Source organism: Alternaria postmessia (assembly GCF_024291825.1).
Source record: "Alternaria postmessia strain BMP 2775 chromosome Unknown scaffold_119, whole genome shotgun sequence".
NCBI classification, from domain to species: Eukaryota; Fungi; Ascomycota; class Dothideomycetes; order Pleosporales; family Pleosporaceae; genus Alternaria; species Alternaria postmessia.
Window position 1 is genome coordinate 61,910 of NW_026260192.1, and position 10,761 is coordinate 72,670.

Below are 10,761 nucleotides of genomic sequence, written 5' to 3' on the forward strand. Positions count from 1 at the left end.
GATAGCTTTTTCCAACGACACCCCGCCTCGACGCGTCAAACACCAACATCAAACCGCGACTGCCGCCACGATGATTGCCATAGGATTAGAAGGAAGCGCCAACAAGATAGGCGTGGGCGTCATCTCTCATCCAGGCCCAAACAAACCTCCCATCATCCTTGCGAACCTGCGACACACATATGTTTCCCCACCCGGCGAAGGCTTCCTGCCCAAAGACACAGCAATACATCACCGAGCATGGGTTGTGAGGCTAATCAAGCAAGCTGTGCGACAAGCAGGAGTCAAGATTGAGGATATTGATTGTATATGCTACACCAAAGGCCCAGGCATGGGTGCACCACTACAAAGCGTTGCGCTCGCAGCTAGGACAATCAGTCTACTATGGGGGAAGCCCATGGTGGGAGTGAACCACTGCGTCGGCCGTCAGTCATTGCGATTCCACGGTCAAAACTACTGGCTAATATATGCTAGATATCGAGATGGGTCGCTCAATAACACGCGCCGATAACCCCGTCGTCCTTTACGTATCTGGCGGCAACACCCAAGTCATCGCCTACTCTGCCCAACGGTATCGTATCTTCGGCGAGACCTTAGATATCGCCATAGGAAACTGCATCGATCGATTCGCTCGCACACTGATGATCCCCAACGACCCATTTCCTGGATACAACGTTGAACAATTAGCCAAGAAGGGGAAGAACCTGGTCGATTTACCATATGGTGTCAAAGGCATGGATGCGAGTTTCTCGGGTATTTTGGCTGCAGCGGACTTGCTGGCGCGTGGGTTAGACGAGTCATTACCGGACGCGAAGCGACTGAAGACGGAGGACGGGGAGCTGGTTACACGCGCAGACATGTGCTTTTCTCTCCAGGAGACTATTTTCGCCATGCTGGTCGAGATAACAGAGCGCGCTATGGCACACGTCGGGTCGCAGCAAGTGCTGGTCGTGGGCGGCGTGGGCTCGAATATGCGGCTACAACAAATGATGGGCATGATGGCAAGAGACAGAGGTGGAAATGTGTTTGCGACAGACGAGATGTTTTGTATCGACAACGGCATTATGATTGCACATGCGGGGTTGCTGGAATACAGTACTGGAGTGAAGACGGAGTTGACAGATACGACATGTACACAGCGCTTCAGGACCGACGAGGTGTATGTTGGGTGGAGGACCGACTGAGGTACGCTTTTTTCTTAATACGATACCCCGTTCGACCCCATGATCTCGATTTCGTTGTGTACGCGGAAACCAGTGGATTGCATGTTCGGAATAGGATTCCAGCGCGGCCCATTGCGATATGCGAAGTGCCTGTGGCGTCATACCCTTTCCATGAGAGGCATATATACGGTTGAAGAACATGTAGACTAGGCCAAGGCGCATCCTTTTCGCCAAGGTGCATATGTATACTCTTGGTGCGAAGATGGCTGAACTTCCAGTAACCTTGGGCACAAGGAAGCCAGTATCGCGGCGCTTAGAACGAACTGTCCACTACGGACTGTGGCTGCAACGTAAGGCATGACACCAAGAAGATCTCCAATGATGGCTCATGCTCGGCACCAACATGAACATCGAACCAGTGAAAGCTTCTGATGATTGCTTTCGACCTGTCCGGCATATTTAATAGATGACTCCAGGTAGCTAGCGTAAGACAGATCTGAGATTGTGTAAAACAAGCTTTCGGAACTATGTCATAGAAGAAAGTCTCGATAGTGGATCAAAAGATTTAGTGATATGTGTAGTTTATTCTACTACGTAAGTGCCAGTAAATACAGGTGACAAGCGATTTGACCTTTTTGCTCGCACGCAAGAAGATGATGAAAAGCATCTCAAAGAAGTCCTGTCAAAGGAAATACTACCCTTCATAGGTCTGAATGGTCAAGCATTTCACACCATCGTCTCCAAAGTCGACTTGGAGTATCGATGCCGCTCACAACTCAATTGCAACGACCTTCCCTCCCTCAACGATCGACCCATTCACCGGCGCAGAGATCCCTCCATTGGTAGTAACGTAAAGGACATTGCGAGCGCCCTCTATTCTCCCAAATACAGCTGATGTCGCGCCCGCTACATCTGTAGAATTAAGGTTGCCGGCAAAAACTGCCTGACTACCATCCAATTGAACACGCGTAACAACATTCTCAGTCATCTCAGCGACATATACTGTACCATCCTGATCGACAGCAAAATCATCACCCAAAACGCCTTGAGCAATGACTTCGTACGGCCCTGCGGCTTGCCCAGTGGCTCGATCCACGCGAACACGACATACAAGCTGAAGGGGGCTGTTGTTGTAGTACACGTAATCCTTCCAGACACGCACGCCATTGATACCGATAAGGCGGTTCAAAGTCTCCCTTGGTGCCATTGTGTCGTCCTGTAAAGCAATCTCGTAGGTCCGGCTCTTTGTGTCGACGCGCCAGATGAGACCGAGTTCCGAGTCTGCGACAAGAATTATTCCAGCATTTGCGTCGAGAGTAGTCACGCCGTTGAGGAGGCGTGAGGGTACTATGTTCACGACTTCGGAGACGCGATTGGAAAGGTCCTCGTTCATGTCGACGCGCCAGATGCTATTTCCACCTACTACCATGAAGACGTCTGGTTCTGTCTCGGTGATTCCGCTAGTATGATCGGCAATGCTAGTATCGAAGCGGTGGACCAGTTCGGTGGCATTTGATGCAGGCGGTTGAAAAGGGTCGACTTCCCAGATCTCAGACGGAGCTATCATAGTGATGAGGATTTTGCCATTCGGGCGTATAGCCAGGTTTTCGATCCATGTCCCGACGGCAAATTGAGCCACGTTGACAGGTGAGTGCGAGGTTGTTTGGGATACGGACCTAGGCTCGGATCTGAGGCTTGATGGTAGCCCGAAAGCGACGGAGCCAACAAGACTGGCAAGGAGAAATTTGAGGGTAGGCATTTTGTATGAACTTTTTGTGTGGCGATCGCAGTGGAGTAAGAGGTGAAGGCATTGTACATGATAAGAGTGTTGCGTTCTTATGGGAATATAAAGGAAGACACGTATCGGTCAAGGACATAGGTACCTCCTGAGCAGACAGTACCGGACGAACTTGTCTGTGCCATCTCTTACGTCTGTTGATTTCCATGCGGATATCTACGGCGTAACTGGTTCGATTTGTGTGCTCCGTGCTCTGGAGAGATGTAAATTCATACCAAGCAACTAGCGTTGTGATCCTGGTGATTCCTAGAAGCTCTTGACACCGGGGCCGCCGGGTCCCGAGAGAACCGCCGTTCCTTTCCGCACTGAGGCTCTTACGGCCGTACAACGATTTACACACTGCTGCTGTAGTATCCCAGGGACAATCAGAGGATGAGGTTTGCACAATGATTAAAAAGTAGTGTCATTACGTTGAAGAATGATTAGCAATGGCTCCAAGGTCTTGACGTTACCAACAACCATTTCACGCTTTGTGATCGAACAGTAAGCTGAAATTATACCATTGACATGTTCACATTCGCACAGTTACAGATCCATACTCAAACATTTGGATTGAAGAAGCCGTGGCTATAAGTCCCTCTCATCGCGACGCTGCCGGGCTCAAGTCATATCTGAAACCCCAATTGCTTCCCTGCTCTCACGCCACTTAATCCGCGCCTCATCAACTGTCCATATATCGAAAATGGCGACAGAAAGAAATTTCCCCAGACTTTCCCTTCGAGAAGAAGACTGTCAAAACCCTTGATTCATTCATGGCGTACATCGATACAGGCACTCCCAACACGTCGGCATCTACCGTCGTTTCCATGCACAGAAATCCAACATCGTCCTACCTATGAACTCTTCTGATCGCGAACCCATATGGCGGTTTCCCAACGAGATTCCACTTGGAGGACGTTCGCCAGAGGTGGGCATATTGCTTTGGCAACTTTGGGATTGGTTGAAGGCTGGTAACAATCAAGTTCCAAAACTGATGTTTTGGGTAGAGCCAGGTATGCTGATACCACCGTACCAAGTCAAGGAATACTCTGAATGGATGGACGTTACGAAAGTCATTGGGCTTGGGTCCTCTGGTCATTTCCCGCAGGACGGGTACCCTGATCGTATCGGTGAAGAGACTAGAAAATTTGTCGAGGATATCTTAACGACTAAAACAGCTTAGAAGAATACCAAATTACAGTAGTACTCCACCTTTCATCAAACCAAACTTCCATAACAAGAAAACATAATTCATGAAAAAACTTCAATTCCACTTCCCTTCCCCAAACACAAAACGTCCCAACTACAGTACACTTACAACCCCAAGCTCCAAACCGCCATCGCAATATCCCCAGCAGTACTTCTACCTAACCCACCATAAGCCTCTTTCTTCAACGCATAAAAGAGCCAAAGTTCAAAAACGTACTGCCACTCGGTTTCTGCGTACTAGATCTCGGCGTAACAGGCCTTGCCTTGTTCCCCATTTCCTCACTCGCCTGGATAGTAACGGGTTTAAAGGACATGGGCTGGTATGGCGTAGGCTGGTATCCTTGTCCTTGCGGTTGCGACGGCTGTTGCGACTGGGATTGAGGTGGTAGATGCGAGTACGATTGCGACGACTGTGGCTGCCAAGGTGTAGGAGACCACGAAGGAGTGTTGGATGAAGCATGTGTGGAAGAAAATGTGGTAGGAGGCTCCCTCGTATACAACCCGGTCGGCTGCTGTTTCGCTGCTGAGTACGTGAACAAAGGCTCACTGCGTTTCCTCTGGATGTTCCTGCGTCTCGACTCCTGAGCACTCGCTTCCAACTTGTCGGCAATCTTGCCCGTCTTGGCCGTATCCATGGTGAACCAGCCCGCATCCAGAATCTGCTGGGCTGTGGGCCGATCTGTTGGGACAGGGTTGAGGACCCAGCTCAGGAACTTGATTTCCTTCTCCGGCACACCCTTGGCTTTCAGTTGTTCCCAGTGTTGTCCTTCATGATGTGAGCGGTCCTGGTAAGGAAGTCGACACCCATCATAATAATCTAAGGCGCCCAGTCCGAAATCATGTGCTATAGCTCGTTCAACTGAGCGTTCTTTCTGACCCTGGCCTGAGTTTCCCTGCAGGAGTTCGTCGTAGAGACCGTATTTGTTGAAGGAAGCTTGCGCTTCGAGTAGCTGGCAGTAGATCACGCCCCAGGACCAGATATCGGCTGGTTGGTTGATTTCGTTGCGGAAGTACACTTCGGGCGCGCGGTATACGATGGGCTGAACGAGGCCTTTTGCTGGCTCCATGACGATTCCTAAGTCACCGAGTTTGGCGGTGATGCGGTCGTCGCCGATCTCTGCGTTGGCGCTTGGTTCATTTTCGAAGCCGCTGAGGAGGATGTTCTGCATCTTGAGGTCTTGTTCGTGTTAGCTGTGTTGGCTCATTTGAAGTAAATACTGCATGTAAACGTACCTGCATACACCAGACCTCGCTCGTGTACGTCTCGCAGGCCCAACAATGCCGAGCGCATGATGCCCTTGAGTTCCACGTCACTGAACTGGCGCTTCCTTCGCGCATCCCAGAGGGTAGATTGAAGAATCTCGAGCACGATTCGTGGCGGGCCACCCCTTGTGGGTGGGATACGGTCTACTTGTTGCCTGATTGTTGGAATGCCCTTGAGAAGCTCGTGCATGATCATCTCATGTTGAAACTTTGGCCATCCGTATCCGACGTCATCGTCGCCAGGCTGTTTTACGATGAAGATCTTCTCTTGGGAAGCCGCGTCGACAGCGACCCATACGTTGGCCTGGCCGAGGGGTTTGACAAGAAGGTATCGAAATCCGTGTTCTCCAACGAGCTCGGCGCCCTCGCGCATTTGAAGGGTTGTTCCGACCATTGTAAGGGTTGGTGATGCTCAGTCGGTCGGGGTTCCGAATGTGTGACGTAGAGGGTGTAATTTGGTTGTAGACGTGGCAGTTGATCAAGTCGCATCCATGGAAGGTGATGTGAGGAGAGACGAAGAGACGTCAGGTACAAGATCAGGATATGAGAAAGAAGTGGATCTGAGAGACGGGTACCGGCTGTCAACTTCTAAACTTAGAGTGAAGAGGCGAAGTTCCAACATTGCGTAGCTCCAAAGTTGAATGGCTGCTTGTTTGCGCAGGTGCTGAACGATGACGGAAGGCTTGCAACGGTTACGGAAGTGGCGGGCTGGCGTCATTGGCCCGAGAGCAGGTCGACGCAGCAACATGATGATCTCGCGCTGTCGATGGTCAATAAACTTCATGCACTGTTGCGCATCATCCAGGAACATGTTACCAACAGCGAGGTCCTCGCGACTTCGATGTATTGTCGCAAAGGGTTAAGCCGGTGACCAGGGAGGATGTAGCGAGGCGGGAGTGCCGGCTGATCCCGGCCACACTCCTGTAACGCGTATTGCCCACTCTGCCAAGACTCCATCATGTCCGGAACGTGTCTTTGTTCTTTCAATTCCGATGGAGTTTTATCAGGTCAGAATCCAAAGTCTGCCCAACATGTAGATGCACTCCAGTCAATCAATAGCAATGTTGCTGAGCCTCTTTAAAGACGCGTCTCATATTGTGATGATTGTCCAATCGGAAGGCTATACTACAATGTCGTATGAGAGGTCGCTGCGAAGGATGATACATATCGAGATTCAAAAACACTTCAACGATTTTCGCACAAGACTATGCCATTTCAATTTTCGACCAGTGTTTAACCCAAGGCTCCAGCCACGAGATTCATCAGATTCAAGTGCGAGGAGACTATCACCTCTGTTACACGAGACGTCCACCTCCTCCTCACAAGCCGCTATTTTCGGCACACAATACAGCCATCTTTCTGACATAAGACTGCCACCAGTCTTACATGAGACGTCTACTGTATACCCCTCCGCCTCCCCTGCGCCTTCCCCACCTCTCACCTGCGTATCGGCCAATCGCGGATAGGCTCGTATAACGCGTATTGCCCTACCCGCCTGTTCGCATATTTTTTTCACTCCCTGGTAAGGGGTTGAGAGTAGGATTGAATCTACAATCTACGCTTCCCGATAAGCTACCTGGTTAAGAAAAATATCATGCGATATGAGATAGAGAACCAGATGCTGACAGAAGAGTATCCATGTTGAGAGTCAATGTATTCCATAATCTCGCAGATCACTAATCGCTGAAGCTCATTGTAGCCATTTTCAATGATGCAGGTACGTTTCATATTAACATAAGCGATAAAGCTTCTTCTACATATCTACATGCAACAGTATCTCCAACAAAACCGAGCTCTTCGGTCTTTTCTGAACTGTGCCGGTCCCGGTCCGGTCCTTCTATGATGATACCCCAGGGATCTTTTCCTCAACAACCAAAATCCCACAACAGCGGTCCAGCCTCTCCCAATGTGTGTACCAACAGCGCCATTGCAGCCCCCATGTATTTCTTGGACTTTTCCCCACAAAGCAGTTAAATCAAGCTAGGAAGGCATTCTACCCTCGATCAAATAATATGGATAGAAGCGAAGAAAGAAAAAAAAAGATAATAAGCGTAGAATAAGAAAGCCAAAGTGCGAGGCGGCCGCGATTCGACTGAAACTCCGGTAAAATGCAAGACACGTGATACGGACATAACGCTCAAACAATGCAATGCGCAAAACTGTTCTCAACAGTTCCCTTCTTAAACCTCATGGCGATCGTCCAACTCGAAGCTTCTCTTCTGGCTGATGCGGCGGTAAAATGGCATCCTCTGGTTGAAGAGGCGCATCTTCGGGCTGCCGGGGCCAGTTGATCGCTTGTTGAGCACAAAGAACTTGTACAGCATACCCAAGATTGTGAAGCCAACCACGAATCCGAGGATCGTGACCAGCAACCAGTGCTTGGCGAGCCAGAAAATGATCTTGACGTCTGTCCTGTGCCAGCTGTTGCCAAGGTGATGGGTGAAGAAGGACCAAGGGTGGTTGTTGTATTCCTCGGGGAAGAGAATGCGGACACGGTTTTCATCAACTGGAGAAGCGTTGTTGTAGTGGCGCCAGACAAGAGACAAGAAGAGGGGACCGGTGGATGCCATGACGGTGATGTAGGGAAGTGGCCAGCGACGGTTGTAGTCGGTCAGAGAGTCAATGGCCTTGAGGAAGAAGGGGTGGCGGGGAACGGCGCCCATGGCATCGTTGGAGATTCCGGTGGGGATTGTGCGGCGGACCCAGGCTGGGTAGGCGAGAAGAGGGTCGAGGCTGCGGTTGCATCCCTAAGATTGTTAGTATTGGTGTGGTTGATAGAGGGAGTTGTACGTACATCGTCCAGGTCAATGTAGATTCCACCAAAGTGGTGCAGAACAAAGTATCGGATGGCATCAGCGCGCTGAATGGGGTACGGGTAGCCGTCGAAAGTCTCGAGGAACCATGGGTATCTGAGCAGGTTAGTATTACGGCTTATCGCATCGGTAGTTTACAACATACTCAGCAGCGATAAACTCGCGCGACTTCTTGTCGGTCCACAGCTTGTACTCGTAGTCGGGGTGGAGATCCAAGCAGCTCTGTTGCGGGCCCTTCCAGTGCGCCGGTATGCTCTCGTTGATGTACGTCTGGTGAATGATCTTGGGAATCAATTGCGGCGTCTCATTGATAGCGCTCGAGTTGGGCGCAGGGAGCTCTCCACGGAGAATAGCATCTTCGCGACCAGAAGCGATCAGAAGACCGAGCAGTGTCCACACGCTGTGTACCGCGAAGCCGAGGACGACTATGGTGACGAGAAGAAAAATGGTGACGCCTCTCCGCATGGTTGCTGTTGTTGTTCTCTGTCTCCTTTCCCTTGGGAGAGCGTCGTGCACGGGCTGTGTTGGTGAAAGAGAGCCGAAGTCGCGATAACGGTGTAGAGATAAGGTATTAAAAGAGGTACAAATCAAGCATCCGGCAAGCAGCAACGTCCGTCTAGTACTTGGCGGGAGAGGGAGAGAAGAAGAGCAGAGGCGTGAGACAAAAGATGAGCGTCTGCTGCGCGCGCTCTAGAAGGAGGCAGTGCTCGGACTGCCCAATCTCGCTTATCCCGCAGACCCCTGTGCCTGGCCGATCTCCAGACGCACGTTAGCGCGGGACGCTCTTGCCCCCTCCAGGCACTTCACATGTTAACACGGTGCGAGATGCGACCACACCGGCCTCGACCGTTGCGGTGAAAGTCCTGTCGTGTTGCCTTGCTCCACCATGCCCGATTTCAATTTCACTGTCTAGTCAGCACATACAGCCTCGTCTCACACACACTCTCGCACCAAGCTCTACACTCGGTCATAAACGCGAGAGGCTGTGTCGTGAGGCATTTCCGTCCCGCCTATGACGCGCCCTTGCAGCACACTACATCTCCCACATTCGCTTCCCACACGTTTCCCACCTTCTTACGCGTTCAGCTAAGAGTAGCACAAGAGTTCACTTACGTCTACCAAGAAGCCGCGCATTACCCGCGGTAAGCCAGCAACCGCTGCGTACTACAACGCCTCACTAGCTGTTGCTAGGGTGTTTGGCGGGCAAATTTGCTTTTACAACCGCGGCTAGTGGAGCGTGGCCCACCGAACTGGACAAAACCCAGCTTTGGTAGGCTAGTCGAGTGTTCGACTGCAGCCAGTGGGGTGTAAGTAGTATGTCGCGGTCGTTACTTGAACTGGTATTGCAACCTGGACTGCTATCGCGATCCTGGTACTTGTTCGAGAGACTCCACGGCTGGAAGCGAGCTTCATGACGTACGAACCAAGACTGGCTGGTCTACACAATGACGATAGACGTTCGAATGTAGATAGTCCCGCGGCAGAAGTGCTTCCTTGCACAATCGGTTTCCAGTTTGCGCATTACGAGGCTCTCCACATACAATCAGCCCTGTTTGGTTTAGCGCAATCTTGTTACTCAGGGTACCTCCTACACAGACACCACTTAGACTACTCCATCACGACTACTTATATTTTGATCTTTTAGAGAACATGAATCCGGGTGTTGTTTTTTCGTGGTCGTCTTTCGCCTCCATGTCCGCTGAAAGGTCTGCCAGTAATCGCACTAACGTAGTTTACAAGCGAGCGGGCCATACAAGCGGGCGGGCCACCCTACTAACTTTGTGCACCTCTACAGGCGTATATTTTAACAACGCAATAATATAATACATAAAAATTTATAGAGTAAATTAAGTAGTATCTATAGCTTTCTTTCTGCATGTACGTGTGTTATGCCTAGTTCCTCTGCACCTCGTGCAGCGCGCTAGAGCCTAGCGGCTTACGCCTAATTACTCTCTTTCTTAACGCTACTTATAAGTAATCTGCTAATTAGCCTTACGTTAAGCAAGTAGATCTTCTCTCTCTTCCTTTATTAGAGTCCCTTGCTTCTGTATACACTTTTTCTTCTGCTGTTTACGCGCTAAAGCTGCCTTATTAGCCTTCTTAAGGCTAGTAATCTAATTACGTATTAGCTTAGCTAAGAGCATTATTACCTTAGCTCTCTTCTTAAGCTAGTTAATCGCCTTAATAATTAATGCTAGTAATAAGCTCTTGTGCTTTTATACGCGATTACGTATTAACGTTAATTAAGCCTTAAGCTTACGTACGTTACTTAGCGTATAAGCCTCTTAGGGAGCCTCTGCGAGAGCAGCTAAAGTAGGCGTACGCAGCTGCACGTCTAGCTTTAATAGGACAGCGTCTAGCTAGAGAGGAACAAGGCCTACGCCGTAGAAAGCTAAGCAGATATTAGCTATAGTTGTTACACGGGGTTAGGCTATACTTCTCTAGGCTCGGTCCGTACTAAGGCGAGGTAGACTAAAGCGGTAGTCCGTGAGGTATCGTATGGAATGATCAGGTGGAAAAGAGTTATCGTTGTAACCAA

General features: G+C 50.2%; 4 protein-coding genes across 4 annotated transcripts; 1 reads left to right on the top strand and 3 right to left on the bottom strand.

Annotated features, from left to right (window-relative positions):
- Positions 1–70: 70 nt before the first annotated feature.
- Positions 71–1,181, top strand: KAE1 (putative tRNA threonylcarbamoyladenosine biosynthesis protein kae1; the record flags this gene model as incomplete). The annotated part of the gene is made up of 2 exons (XM_051736527.1): positions 71–422; positions 472–1,181. The coding sequence occupies 2 exons, from the start codon at positions 71–73 to the stop codon at positions 1,179–1,181; spliced, it is 1,062 nt and encodes a 353-aa protein (XP_051583731.1).
- Positions 1,182–1,929: 748 nt separating this feature from the next.
- Positions 1,930–2,919, bottom strand: J4E82_010313 (uncharacterized protein; the record flags this gene model as incomplete). Its single annotated transcript, XM_051736528.1, has 1 exon — positions 1,930–2,919. The coding sequence occupies one exon, from the start codon at positions 2,917–2,919 to the stop codon at positions 1,930–1,932; it is 990 nt and encodes a 329-aa protein (XP_051583732.1).
- Positions 2,920–4,328: 1,409 nt separating this feature from the next.
- Positions 4,329–5,803, bottom strand: J4E82_010314 (uncharacterized protein; the record flags this gene model as incomplete). The annotated part of the gene is made up of 2 exons (XM_051736529.1): positions 4,329–5,323; positions 5,380–5,803. The coding sequence occupies 2 exons, from the start codon at positions 5,801–5,803 to the stop codon at positions 4,329–4,331; spliced, it is 1,419 nt and encodes a 472-aa protein (XP_051583733.1).
- Positions 5,804–7,589: 1,786 nt separating this feature from the next.
- J4E82_010315 (uncharacterized protein) lies at positions 7,590–8,687 on the bottom strand (the record flags this gene model as incomplete). The annotated part of the gene is made up of 3 exons (XM_051736530.1): positions 7,590–8,156; positions 8,204–8,318; positions 8,368–8,687. The coding sequence occupies 3 exons, from the start codon at positions 8,685–8,687 to the stop codon at positions 7,590–7,592; spliced, it is 1,002 nt and encodes a 333-aa protein (XP_051583734.1).
- Between the last annotated feature and the right edge of the window lie 2,074 nt (positions 8,688–10,761).